General features: G+C 48.5%; 3 protein-coding genes across 7 annotated transcripts; 1 reads left to right on the forward strand and 2 right to left on the reverse strand.

The window, feature by feature from the left end:
* Window positions 1-38: 38 nt before the first annotated feature.
* Window positions 39-6908, reverse strand: LOC133165626 (carboxyl-terminal PDZ ligand of neuronal nitric oxide synthase protein-like). Of its 2 annotated transcripts, XM_061295436.1 has the most exons (11): window positions 6784-6908; window positions 5168-5725; window positions 4864-4935; window positions 3512-3601; window positions 3382-3440; window positions 3210-3318; window positions 3018-3147; window positions 2656-2777; window positions 2250-2393; window positions 2012-2180; window positions 39-1939 (listed from the first exon to the last, which is right to left on the reverse strand). In XM_061295436.1, the coding sequence occupies exons 2-11, from the start codon at window positions 5270-5272 to the stop codon at window positions 1431-1433; spliced, it is 1509 nt and encodes a 502-aa protein (XP_061151420.1). In that variant the 5' UTR covers window positions 5273-5725; window positions 6784-6908; the 3' UTR covers window positions 39-1430. The 2 variants fall into 2 exon arrangements, with proteins under 2 accessions (XP_061151420.1, XP_061151419.1); XM_061295435.1 differs by having other exon boundaries at window positions 2012-2393.
* Window positions 6022-9026, forward strand: LOC133165628 (nucleotide sugar transporter SLC35D2-like). Of its 3 annotated transcripts, XM_061295439.1 has the most exons (13): window positions 6023-6301; window positions 6724-6757; window positions 6834-6920; window positions 7003-7070; window positions 7414-7485; window positions 7551-7619; window positions 7682-7784; window positions 7859-7951; window positions 8271-8338; window positions 8407-8485; window positions 8544-8626; window positions 8740-8792; window positions 8854-9026. In XM_061295439.1, exons 1-13 carry the CDS (start codon window positions 6036-6038, stop codon window positions 8865-8867), a joined length of 1089 nt encoding a protein of 362 aa, XP_061151423.1. In that variant the 5' UTR covers window positions 6023-6035; the 3' UTR covers window positions 8868-9026. The 3 variants fall into 3 exon arrangements, 2 of the variants coding, with proteins under 2 accessions (XP_061151424.1, XP_061151423.1); XR_009717636.1 differs by lacking the exon at window positions 8854-9026 and having other exon boundaries at window positions 6022-6301; window positions 7744-7784; window positions 8740-8797; XM_061295440.1 differs by lacking the exon at window positions 6724-6757 and having other exon boundaries at window positions 6022-6301.
* Window positions 9020-13571, reverse strand: mier1b (mesoderm induction early response 1b, transcriptional regulator). 2 transcript variants are annotated; one of them, XM_061295438.1, is made up of 13 exons: window positions 13482-13571; window positions 12817-12841; window positions 12572-12720; window positions 12326-12505; window positions 12115-12244; window positions 11972-12039; window positions 11792-11864; window positions 11554-11705; window positions 11401-11482; window positions 11245-11339; window positions 10801-10847; window positions 10431-10558; window positions 9020-10325 (listed from the first exon to the last, which is right to left on the reverse strand). In XM_061295438.1, the coding sequence occupies exons 1-13, from the start codon at window positions 13488-13490 to the stop codon at window positions 10030-10032; spliced, it is 1434 nt and encodes a 477-aa protein (XP_061151422.1). In that variant the 5' UTR covers window positions 13491-13571; the 3' UTR covers window positions 9020-10029. The 2 variants fall into 2 exon arrangements, with proteins under 2 accessions (XP_061151422.1, XP_061151421.1); XM_061295437.1 differs by having other exon boundaries at window positions 10801-10928.
* Window positions 13572-13655: the final 84 nt, after the last annotated feature.

A 13655-nucleotide genomic window follows, 5' to 3' on the forward strand; every position in this document is an offset into this window, starting at 1 on the left:
CGAACACGTGAAAAAAAGATGTTTAATTTCACAAGGCGATACATCGACGAAGTGTTTGTAAGTGCACTTTCATTTTTGAGTGCCCTTGACTTAAGTTAGTACGAGCGAGTCAGGAAAAGATGGCAATGAAGGACACATTTGGAGACTGCGCGTCCACCATTTAGTCATTGAAAGGCGGCTTGCCAAAACTGGGCTGACACTTGGCCGGAGGTATTGGAAGGCACAGATTTGTTTTATTCGCCTCTCCAAAAGTGGGGCGCAACAGAAGCCCGACTGCAATATGCTGGCAATACACAATGCTTAACACGAGAGTTGGAAATAAACAGTGCAGTAGCATTATAAGACAAACAATGAGAGAGGGGGGGGGGGGTGCCCAGTTTTGCATGCCAAAAGATGTCAGTCGGCAGCTTATAAGAGACAAAGATGGTCACATCCTTGCTGGATGCGTCACGCGTATTATTCCCGCAGTATGGTTGGTATGGCAACAAGCATGGAGCGCTGTGTTGTGGCAAGGCAGGGAAGCCAACCTGTTCACAAATCATGAAGATTACACACACTTCATTGAACACACTTTGCAAGGCATGCTGATGCCGGACTTGTATTATTTGCGCAGGTGATGCACAAGCTTTGTAACGACCATCTCTCTGTCTTATCAAAAAAAACAAAATCTTGCTGCATCCAATCAGAAACCTCCATTCCACCAGGCCTCAATTAATCACTTGGCCTCCCTTCCAAAACAAATCAATCAAACCGATGGAGCCGTGCACGAGGAAACAGCAAATACCTGCGCTATGACGACCATCCAAATAGGAAAAAAATCCCAAATAGAATAGAAAAAGCCCAAATAGAAAGCCCGGCCAAGATGCCATTCAAAGCAACACAACTTAAAGCAGCAGCTGTAAGAAAGCGCTTCACATACGGGACAAGCACAAAGACGGTCAAACTGGAAAATTGAAACACAAATGAAGACACGGTAGAAGAACAGTAACAGTCGCGAGTCGGTCGAAAGCCAAACAAGAAAAAAAGAAGAATTACAGTACCGGTAAAGGAGTGTGCATGGACACGCCTCCTCTTTTACAGTACCTTGGTTGTATTGAACTGGCAACAAAGACAAGCCTTTGACATTCTTAGCAAATGTGCCGAACAACGGCCAACTAGAAGCGTAACATTCGTTTTTTGCATTTGCATCTGCGGAGGTTTGGACAGTTTTCATTTTTGCTACTGATACGACATTTACGATTCAACATGCATGCGACTTCGAGCCCGCTTTGCCAAAACGTTTGGAATTTTCCATCCTTTGGAAGTCACGAAAAGCGCGACAAAGTCGGAACTTGACGTTCCTGTCAAAAGCAACAAGTGCTAAGCGGGCCGGACTGACTCGTTTGGAAAAATGTGCGAGCATCTTGAGTGCGCTGTCGGTGCCTCTACCTCTACACGGCCATCTCGTCCCCTAAGCAGTCCGCCAAAGTCTCCGTATTCAACACGTGGGCGAGTCGAGCGCCGCCGTCCGGCCCGGCTCCCTCGCTGTGGCCCCAGCTGTCTCGGTCGTCGCTCTCATCCGTGTTGGACTCGTACTCTGATCCGATTCCCGATTCTCTAAAGCAGAGCAGCTCCAGAGCACCCAGCACCCGCTCACCCGTGGGTGAAGTGTCAGGCAGATCTCCGTCGCCGGGCGTCTCGCCCGCTCCGTCGCTTTGCTCCCGGCTGTCCGAGGAGAACCGAAAGCACTCCAGACGTACGGCGTCGGCGCCGAGGCCGCTTTCGGGTGTCCCCGCGCTTGACGAGCCCGACCCCGGGACGAAGGAGACCCAGGCCCCGTCGCTGATCTGGTGCTGGGAGACGGAGGCTACCGTCGACCCAGATGGCGCGAGTGCTTCGCTGGGCGTGCTGGGGGGTCGTGCACGGAACGTGATCTCCAGAAGACTGTCCTGGGAGCCCACTAAGGACACACACGCTGAAGTTGGACAAATTGGACTCCACGTGCACAGCAGACCACCCGTGCGCCACTCACCGGATGACAAATGGGCGCCGGCTTTGAGCTCCAGCTCCTGGATCTGTTTGACCAGCAGGGAAATGTGCTGCAGCAAGTCCGTGTTCTGCTGCAGCAGCCTCTGAACTCGGGTCTGGGCCTCGCTTCGAGCGCAAACCTCCACGGACAGCTGGCCCCTCAGCACGTGCACCTGAGTGAATCCAGTGCATGCAGAACATTTTTTTGCTTTGTCAAAAGTGAAGGGCAATGTCTTAAGCACCTGAGCTGATGCCGCCTGCGCCTGCTGCTCCTGCTGCTGTAACTGCTTGTGCAGGAGTTGGAGCTGGTGCTCGGAAGCGCGGGGGGGGGCCTCCGCGCCTTTGCCGGCCGGGGAGCTCAGCAGAAGCGAGCCGTCGTCGGAGCTCTGAGGACGGCGGTAAAGGAACCGCCGTTAGAAACTGATCCATCCGTCCAACCCAAGCTTATTTTGAGGATCTCATTAGATTCTCCAGGCGTAGCAAATAAAAAGTCTGCTGCATGTAAATTGTCTAGAAGCATCCATAAATGTCACTTGGAAGGGGGGGGGAGGGAGGTAGGGAGGGGGCGTGCGCTAACATCCACCTGCTGTTCTGACGGAATAACAATGAGGGCCGGTAAAATGATGAAGTGCAATTTCCGTGGGCTACCTTGCCATTATTAGCGATGACCTTTTTGTTCCTCCCCAGGTCCGATGAAGTGTTGCACTCGATGCTCTCCTCCGTGGTGGCTTCAAGGTCGGTCTCCTCTGACAACGCAAACCTCTCGTGGGCTGCGGAGAAAAGAAAGTAGACACGCGCCAGGCACATTTGGAGGCGTGTTTTTATTCGGAGCTCATCGACAAAGGTGCGAATGATTCAATCAATGACTCAAACAACTCGCTGGCGCTAAAGTGCCGCCGCGGCACTCCGAGCTCATAAAAACCATCGTGTTTTCACTCAGCTTTTTTTTTTCCCCCCCCAGCAGGTGCAAGACAGGGAACTTGGTGTGACACATTTGTGAAATGGATCACCTGGCAGGTCGTCGGGATCCTTCTCCTCCGCTTCCTCGTCATCCCGGTCGTCCGTTTTCTTCTGCAAGGTCAGCTGGTGACACACGTCAAACGCCTGGCCTACTGTCCGCACGATCCGCATGGCCTGAGACTGCGTGGCGAGGGAAGGAGACCACAATGTGTGTGTGTGCGTGTGCGTGTGTGTGTGCGTACCTTCCTCTTGGACTTGAAAACATTGCAGCGGAAGCTGTTGCTTTCCCCGTCCCTCGCTATGTAACTGAAGATCTTGAGGTCTTGCGCGTCATGTGAGACGTAAAAAATCCTGCCGGCAGGGCACAGTGTGTCAGTTTTAGTAAGAAACCAAACCCCCAAAAAATCTTCACACCTGAAAATGGGATCCTGCGAGACCAAGATGGTACTCTCGTCCCACGACCAACCTTTTCGCTGTCAGAAGGTCGAAAAAGTGAGACGGCGAGTCAGCCTTCGAACGCTAGTCGACACATTGCGGGACTCACCTTCTTTTTCCTTAATATCACTTTGACAAAATCGGTGGAAACAACAATGTTGACCTTCTTCTTCTTGATGTTCTTCAGTTTGAATTCGTACTGCGAAAGCAAAAACGACGGCGTTAGCCGTCGAAGGTCTCCCAAGAGTTCAAATCGAGACTTGTTTGACGCACTCGGTCAATCGAGGAGACGTGATATTTTCTCTGTCCTCGTGTTGACGAGTCTTTCACTCGTCCTTTCGTTCGTCCCCGCCGACACATTCGACCTATCCGTCTGGATTTCAAATGAAGCCTCTCGGTATTTATAGCCCGCTGGCGAGCGGCCATGACGTCAACGCGAGCGCTCAATGGACTGGCCTCGCCGCTCGTCGTTTGCTAAATTCAATAACGCATCTTGTCACACGCTCTTACTCGCCACTCATCCATCTCATCCGGCTGTGGGAATATTTCTGACATTCCGAACAGCGGCGGCTCAGGGGACTGAGAGAAGTGTGTGCGTTGACGAGGAGCTGGCTTTTATACGCCATTTCCATGCCGTCTACATGCAAACAATGCCAAGCGCCGTGGCAAGACACAAAAGTGTCAGATGGCACCAAATAAGAGAACCAAAAGCAACTGTGTCTTCATATGGACACGTGTCGGATTCATTCAAATATTTTCCTTTCTCTGTCCAGTGGCATGTTGGAGGACTCATTTTGGGAACATTTGCACTTGACAGGAATGGCGTGCGGCCAATATTGTATTTGTAATAAAGTCTTATCGACAGTTGGTGAGCATGAATCGGGAAATACGTTCATGCAGCACAAATGCGGGCTTGGTTTTTAGGCTCTAAAATGTCAGATGAATACATGAATTCGCAGACATCATGGGTTTTAGGGAAAAAACAAACAGGTGAAATTGGTATCGAAGACGAGAACATTTCCTATGCCAATAAGGCATGGCTATCCCAGATGAGGATTAAGTCCTCGTCGCGTGTCACCGAGGATACGGCCGACCTCTGTGTGACTCGATAAGTTGGATGTTAGATTAGATCTCGGCGCTGACCACCAGATCGTAAATTCTTTCCTCGGGCGCGTCTCACTGCAGTGAGGAGTAATTGCGCTGCAGTCGCCGGCTTGCTGGCTGGCTGCTTGCCTTGTCCGAGCCTCGAGAGATGTTGATTTTTCAAATGGTCTGCCGTGTAAACCTCAGGCGGAAGGTCGCAATCTGGATATTATTTTACAACTCCTATAAATTGGTGAATGTCGGAGGGCTCCTCTCATCACTGTGCATAAGACGTTCAACTCGAGCGCCAGGAAGCACACTCCATGGGTTGCTTGGCTTGAACCATTTGCGGAGATGAAATAGGCGATTGTGTCTTACTCTGATTCTTCTCATGGCAGCAACTATTTCCATGCGGCTGCCAGGCCGACCCACTTCCAAGCTGCCAATGTACTGTAAAAGGAAATTTGTGTCAGAGGCAGAGACCGCCACTTGTTACGCTACTGTCATATTGCAAAGTCCTAATGACACACTTCAAGAAGAATTGATGGACAGAAATGATGGGAAAGGTTTGGTCCGATTAAATACAGGTCAAATTGGTGCATAATTCTGCATCATGGCAATAAACAAGGTGCTGAATGGTTCAGAAAGGCAGCATTTATGGCCAAACGACGGGGGACTTTACCTTTGCCTCGAAGCAGACTCCATGCTGGAACACCTCCTCGTTATGCATAGGGATCCTCAAATCGAGGGAGTCATCCACCAAATTATACTTGGTCACCCCTGGCATCGCTCATCCAGCGAATAATTGCGGACTCGACACTTGTTTGGCGTCAGACGAGCACGGATGCGCATCTTTCGGCGCACTCTTACTCCCTGGAGGTCATCCGGGTCGAGGCGGATCGAAGAGTTGGGCTTGACGATCGCTGATCGATGTGCGCGGTAGCCGAGCCCCCACTAAACCCCAAATGATGCGTCCTTGCTCCGAGGCACGACCGAGGATTTGCGCGCCCGCTGGTGTCTTTCTGCAGATGACTCAACACATGAGTCTTGTTTGCGTGAAGCTCTGCATCAAGCGCTTTAAATGCTCAACGGTGACAGGCAGCGAGTGCATCTCATCCTTGAAAGTGGGTGGAAGAGAGGAGCTAAGTGGCTTCATCCAGCAGGAGTGGATGTTGTTTGTTTGCGTGACATCTAGTGGTACCACCGGGAACATCTCTGGCGACAACTTCTTGTACCACAGCTGTAATGATATATATATATATAAATAAAAAAAGTACATTCATTATTGTCACTCACACCTTTTGTTTTCAAAAGCACTTTTAAATGACAACTAGTGTAAAAATGTTATAGTGTGAAGAAATTTTAATCAGAGATAGTGTTTTGGTTAATGGGTTTGCTTGTCAAATGTTTTAATATTTGTTTAAAAAATATAGATTGCTTCGATTTGGGGGAAAGTTTACGGTCTGATATGAGACATTCCGCCAAGATAGTAACCGGCCCTTCATTTCCGCTTTGGTCGCAAACAACCTTCGTGCGGCTGTCAACTGCGCATGCCCACTAGAGAGCGCAGCTTTCCGTTTCGACTCAACTCCGACAGCTTGCCTTCGGGCTTTGCATGTGAAATAAAAATGACAGAGTCGCACACGCGCAAACGTCGACGAAAATTGGAGGCTGACGGAGGAGCATCCCCACCAGCCAACAACGACACTCTGGGTGACCCCATCGCGGCGCTTCCAAAGCTGCTTGCTGCATGTTTTTACGGAGTCAGTTCTTTTCTCATCGTCGTTGTGAACAAAAGTGTCCTCAGCGGCTACAGGTAAAGTACAAAGTACGAGAGTCAATCATTGCCTCGGCCTGGACGTGCATTTGCTTCCAATCATAACATTTTTGCGAGAGGGACAACAGAAAACGGGCGTTCTGGATAACTAGAGCACTTCCTGTGCCTCTCCACTTCAATGCAGATGGATACAATTATTACATTATTATTACGAAAACGAGAAAATGAGGGCACAGTCAGAATCAGCGCAAAAAACGTCATCAACCAAACTTTACATGCATCTCTGATTTGTGAAAAAAAATTGACCATTGTAAGCAGTCAAATTTCTTTGAGTATTAAAAGAAATATTAAGATGAAAAAACTTTACATGCATCTCTGATTTGTAAAAAAAATAATAAAAAATACTACATAATAAAAAATAAATACTGTTGATAAGATGAAATTTGTAATATTCATTCCAGATTTCCCTCATCAACATGTGTTGGAATTGGTCAAGTGAGTAGTTCCCGTGCTTCACTAACCTTCTAGTCATGTCGTGTATCAAATGCCCTGCTTGTGTCGTGTTTGGCAGATGCTGGCGACGGTGGTGCTTCTGCGGGTTGGCAAAATGTTGGGCGTCATTTCCTTTCCCGATATGAACTCAAGCATACCACGCAAGGTCAGGCGGAACTATCCAATTGCGCTGTTTTGTATCGACACAAACGTCTCTTCATGAAGCCAACCCTTTTTTGCTCCGCCAGCTTTTTCCACTGCCCCTACTCCATGCCGGCAATCAGATCTCCGGACTGTTTGGGACTCAGCGACTCAAGTTGGTTTCTAAGAATTGGACTCGGTTGCTGTATTGCTTTTGTCTTGAGGACCCAAACTCAGGGGAGCACTGCAGGAGTGCAGTCATTTAACATAAAGGAAAACAAAAATGCAAAACAAGGTGCAAAAATAGGACCAGGATGAAAGTAGCTCAACCTAAACCAGGCAAACAGCTTAACTTGGACAGAGAGAGATGAACCAACAAGAACCATTTGTCTAGGAGTGCAAGAAAGCAGGCCAGTAAATACAAACGGATGAGACAGGAACACCTGGACAGGTCACCAAGGGTTAGCAAGAGCGGATTGGCTAACATCTAATGGTCTCTCTCTTTCTCCCGTCTTTAGTTTGCCCATGTTCACAGTTCTGAGAAGGTTCAGCATTCTCTTGACCATGCTGTGTGAAGTCCTCCTGCTCAGGCAAGCGCCACTCGCTCGCCAACAAACAACGTCGGCCTGCTGCAACATCTGCTTTCTCTCATCAGAAAGACGTACTCGAGGCTTATCAAAAGCGCCGTCTTTTTGATGATCTTCGGCGCATTGATCGCCGCCAGGTGAGTTGCTGCTCCCACGACAAAAAGAATGACACGTTAGACGTGTCTTTTTTATGTGGTAGCGCCGACTTAGCGTTTGACCTGGCGGGCTACGTCTTCATCATGCTTAACAACGTGCTCACAGCTGCCAGTGGTGCTTACATGAAGCAGAAACTGGATGCCGAGGTAAGCAGAGCTGCTCACATCACCTTTTGACTCGAGTGTTATTAACGTAAGATTCTTTTCTGCTGTTCTTTTAGGATCTGGGCAAATTTGGACTTCTCTACTACAACGCTCTAATCATGATTGTACCCACCGTAGCGTACGCGTACTACACCGGAGACTTAAAACGGGTCGGCCGCTGCTTTCTGATTTTTGCACTTTGTGACAAGGGGACTGTTCGGATTAATGCTTTATCAATATCTTTATCAGTTTAGAAGTCCTTGACTTGAAGCCATTTTCGATAATATAAAGATCACTATTTGGCACGCTGAAGCTAATTCATGACCTGGCGACGGAGTCTATGTTGGTTGCAGCTATAAATTATAATGCATGGTAAAAAACGAACTAGCTCAAAACCTGAAAAAAGGAGATTTTTGAAATTAGTGCCAAAAATATGTTAATGGACACACATCAGGAGTCAAGAGCTGACACATTATTTGGCCGTTTTAGAGTTTGGCGTACGACGGCTGGTCGGAGCGGCTCTTCCTTACGCAGTTTTTGCTTTCCTGCGTTCTGGGGTAACTTTTGCAAAATGAGCGGAGCGCACCTCCAAAACATGTCTAAGGCGTCTTTTCTCTTTTTCCAGATTGGTCTTGATGTACTCCATCATGCTGTGCACGCAGTACAACTCGGCACTCACCACCTCCATCGTGGGCTGCGTTAAGGTAAAGCAACCGTCGCCGAGTGTCAGCGTTGCAATCTGACCGTTGCCGCTTGTGGCAGAATATTGTGGTGACCTACGTGGGAATGCTCTTGGGTGGCGATTACGTTTTCTCCTGGACAAATTTTATCGGTTTGAACATCAGGTGAGATTATTATTATTCCACGTTCAAATGAAAGCCGTGCGACATTTTCCAAAACGGATCAAATCAATAAGTAGGCTGAGCCACTATTTGGTGTCCCATTTATGTCCCCAAAGCATCACGGGGAGCCTCGTGTATTCCTTCAGCACCTTCGCTCAAGAACACGCAAGTAAGATCGTTCAAAGTCGTTCCTTTGGTTCGCTACTCTACCTGGCTGTTTACTTTCCTAGAAAAGGCGCGGTGATGCTCAAGAGGTCCGCCTTGAAGAAAGACACCCAGCAGTTTGTCAACTTTATTACAAAGCGCCGCCAATTTAGGATCATACTTTGGACCTATTTTCCCTGGGGTTATATTAACTCGGCATTGTTTTTATTTTGGATCAAATATAACCTAGTGTTTTATATGTTGCAGTTGTTTTTATTTAGGTGTCATTTACAGAGGGGAGGGGGGGGGCAGCAAAACATTGCAAACAACTAACCGGGGCAAATGTGTTTTAGGGCAAAACGGTCGCAATGGAGAGTAAAACGATTCAGAGGCGACTTCATCAAATGTCTGGGGGTGCTGGCGGATTTGCCTCACTCCAATCAAAGTGACTTTCCAACGTGTCGGATAACCTTAAGAAGCAAAGGTGAAGCTAAAACGCTTTGACTAAAAAGTCAAAGCAAGAAAAAAATGGGATGGCATACGGTGGTATATTTCACAACCGCTTTTGACCAAAAAGCGTAGAAAGAAGAGCGACAGGAGAATTTTTCAAAATGTACCAATGGATGTAGGAAAATCTATACAAAGCTTACAAAGGGCCGACATTCGGACGAGTCGAAAGGAAAGGCCAAGCAAAGGCGGCCGTTGCCAAAAATGCAGCCGGCGTCAATACAGGACATCACTGATGTCAGCGGCTTGACACAAACAAACCTCGGCCGGTTTATTTCTGCGAGAGGAAAAAAGTCCCTTCGCTTCTGCCGCGAAAATCAAAGTGCAACTCAAGTCAACGTGAGCCGCTTGCCTACGATGGCCCGCCCGCCCTCCCTCGGCTTGGGCGTAAGGTCCTTTTCAACGCTCTGCTCTTCACATGTTCAAATGAGCAAAATCCCCATCATAGACTTTTTGTTAAAAAATATAAATATCTGGTGTAAAAAAAATAGCAATGGGAATCATTCGTTGGTTTGTTTTCCTTTGAGAACAAATAGAAAAGGAGAGATTCTTGGCAAAACGCTGTCAGCCTGTCAGTCAAGTCATGAGAGACGCCGGCCGGGAACAAGTTGGGAGCTACCTGGATGGGCTCGAGAGACTGGCAGGGGTCACAATCGTTCCCCCGCTGGAGGGAGGATCGACGCCATTTTGGGCCGCGCAGCCGCTCATGGAGTCCTCGCTGACGCCCTCCCCAGTGGGGAAATCATTTGGGCTGCTCAGTTCTCCTGCGTTGCGGTGGCTTCCGCTTGGCTTTGGGCCAAAGGCTCCGTCTCTATCTTGATCCTCTTGGCCGGCCCGTCGTGCGGTCCGGCCGTGTCTCTTTGGTCGGCGGGAGGCTCCGGCGAGCCGTTCCGCTGGTGACTCGGTGAGCCGGGACGGCTGCATCCGTTGGAGTTGTTGTCTGAGGTGGGAAAGGGGCCGTTGCAGCCGGCCGGCTCCGCTTTCACTTGGCTTTCCGGCACAACGTGGGCGCCGCCGTCTCCGACATGACCGGAACTGTGGCCTGCAAGACCTGGCAAGAAACCAAAAAGAAATAAAAGATCACCTTTGACTCTTGAGCAGCGTTGCCGTGAAAAGACGGCGGCTCTTTTGGATGACATGGCGAGACTTGACTCACCATTGTGCCCGCTGCTGTCCTCCCTTTCCGATTGGCTGGCGCTGCTGCTGGACGTGGTGGGAGGGGGCGACGCCGCCCTGCTGGAGGCCACGCTCTCCGTCTCGTCCAACAACCTGTCCATGTAGTCTCTGAAGGCACACGGAAGCGTACGGGCACGTTACGCACGGCCTTGAAAACTCGGGTTTGCTTTAAGACGCATCCGGAAAGTATTCCCAACCAATCGGATGGAGTTTTGCTGATCAAAAAAAAAAAAAGTACTGTGAATACTTTGCGGATGCACAGTTTCGGGGTCGCTCGGGCCTGGAACCTGTTCATCAACATCCACTGCGTGAGTCAATTTAGAAGAAGCGAGAAGCAAACAAGAACTTACGTGACACCGGGATGAAGGTTGTATTTCCTTTTTCCAAGTCTGGTTTGCTGTGCAAAGAAATCATAACGCTCAGACTTCTTCCACATGTAATAAAAGGCCACACATTCTCCTACAGACCTAGTTCTCACCTGAAAGATTTAATGCAGCGGACATGAAATCAACATTATTACCATCGTCAACACAAAGGAGACAATCAAACAAACAAAAAAAAAAGCCTTGCCATCAATGAACACGTGCGCAAAATAGCACAACATGGACAGGAAGAAAAAAAACAACAAATGCCCTAATTGTGAAATTGATGTCATGCTTATCAAATTTATTTAGCACTTTTATTTCGTAATGAAACTGTCAACCGTGACTCGGTCCTTCCCGTTTGTTTTCATAGAATCGTTAAGATTTCCAACGTCACGACATATTTGCGCGATCATTTGTCAATCGCCTCACCTTGTTGGCCTGTATTAAATGAAAGTCTTTTCCATAGGATTTGAGTCCTTGTTCAAAATTTCGACACTCCTCTTCGGTCCAGACGGAAAGCTCCTCTGTGAGGACGCCGGAGTTAACGCTCGCATCAACAACTTGTCAGCAAAAGGCGGGCCTTACCTCTGGCCGCTTTCACGTTAAAGCGAAGTCTTCTTAAAGCTTCCTCGGTGTCAAAGTCACATTTGACTAGTTCGTATAATGCCTGGCAAGAAGTCCGTTTTTAATTAACGCCGTGTTTGGCGCGCGGAAGCGGGCCCCCGCCTGTGCTCTCACCTGTTCGTTGTCCTTGATGTGGGATCCTTCTGGGATGGCGTCCACGCCCTTCTCGTCGCCCGTGCGTCTTGACGCCTCCATTAAAAATGCCACCACTTTGTTTTCGGGGATGCACTCGGGGTTCCATAACAGCTGGTCATCATTCTCATAGACTGCTCGGAAAAATTAGAAGAAGGCAGATTTCAAACTGGCTGTGCTACAATTTATTTTATTTTTTTTTGCATTTTGACAGCCTTACCTTTTTCATTTTCTTTGTATTGACATAAGCCGGTGGGCGTTTCTGCCTGATACATAGAGCCCACCATAATCTCCTGTTGGGTTTCGAGACAAGAAGAGTTGGAAACAAAATAGGGATGGGCCCGAGAGATGTCGGCACCAATGTGGTGCCCAGCCGCTGCTTATCAAAATGACAAACTACCTTCTTCCAGTCTTCGGACGGAACATAATCCTCATCTTCCTCTGACTCCTCCTCTGCATCGTTATTACCTGACACAACGTCACGTTTTAAATGCACCAGGGCAAGCCATTTGTGCCAAGAGCGAGAGATGAGAGGCGACCTACTTTCAAAGTACTTGTGCTTCTGCGGACGGATAAGCTCGGATGTGCCGAAGCCCCGGACGGACCGCGTGCGGCCCTCCGTGGTCGGCGGGGCCTCGTCCTCCTGTGCCGTCGAGCTCTTTACGCCTTCGTCCTAGAAAGACGCATCAAATCGCACTTCTTGACACGCAAACGTCTTTGTCAAGCCGTTTATGCCAATCGTGAAAAGTCACACCTCATTCCTTTTGAGCTCGCCGGTGCCTCTGCTGCTTTCGTCATTGTCCAGCTCATCATCCTCATCCTCGTCTTCATCCTCTTCTTCCTGTTCTTCATCCTCCTCCTCATCCTCCTCTGCCGGTGAAGCACCCCCGTAACCGTAAAGACTCAGGAGCTCATGAATGGGCATTTCTCCTTCCTAATGACGGAGGGGAAATAAGTCCGTAAACTTAAAACCAGAACAACAAAGACTTGATAAACATACGCGTGCCAGATCCTCAATCTCAGTGCCGTTCGCCTCGTCAGATGCTTCCAACATTTCCTCCTCTTCCAATGTGCGTTCATCGTCAAAGTCATGGACGAGCATGTCCGCTGATGGGTCGAAGTCATGGTCAACGCAAGTCGCTGAGCCCCCTACAGAGGCAAGATGAAGACACATTTAGTTAGCAATAATTAATAATAATAAAAAACACACACATTCTCTGGTGCAGCAAATTTGATGCTACATACCTGGGCTTGGATTCCCAAGGGAGGACTGCAAGGAAAAAAAGTACTATGCATCAAAGGAAATAGCAAAAGCCGCAGCCTTTTTGCAAACGACAGAAAAGGGTCGTCCGCAAAAAGCGCGCCTGCCACCGAGCGGTCAACAATGACTGTCACTACGTCCAGCTGGGAATTTCAATTGCTCTTTATAGACGCCAAAATACACAATCGCACTTGTCGCAGGACTTTAGCGCCTTGGTTAAACTAGCCCAGTGCGTTTCCTCAGCTCAACGACCGTGCAAGTTGTGCGCTAATTCGATTGAAATAGCAAGCTAACGCTTTCAAGTTACGCATAGGAACACCCGCGAGCACAAAAAAAAAAAAACAACGAAATTGCAGCTAAAATGACCATTCACTGGACGTAATGAATTTAGTACAAATATCCAATAGGGGGAAATTATTCGTTTCAGAACAAAACCGCAAAGTCGCTAACGCCGCAGCTAATGCTAGCCAAAGCCGAAGTTTACAAGGATGCTAATGTAAGAACAATTGATAACTAAGAGAGGGAGCGGCGCGCTGATGGTTCCATGTACTAAAATGTACAAAGTACACGACGCGTATACGCGGTGGAAATCATCCGCTTTGGCTCGACATAGTTTTGTATTTTCCGATTATTTACTTCACTTTCTTACCTCCGCCATGTTTGCTATCCTGCAGGGTCACGCGAGTACCCGGATGGAAAACCCCGCCCACCTGAACTCCGTCGTTCGTTCGTTCGTTCGTTCGTTGTACGAATCACGGAGCCACTACTCTGCTGTTGTGTGGACTGACCACGAGTAAATTTCTTGTCACAAAACACAAGTTAA

Source organism: Syngnathus typhle, linkage group LG13 (genome assembly GCF_033458585.1).
Source record: "Syngnathus typhle isolate RoL2023-S1 ecotype Sweden linkage group LG13, RoL_Styp_1.0, whole genome shotgun sequence".
NCBI lineage: Eukaryota > Metazoa > Chordata > Actinopteri > Syngnathiformes > Syngnathidae > Syngnathus > Syngnathus typhle.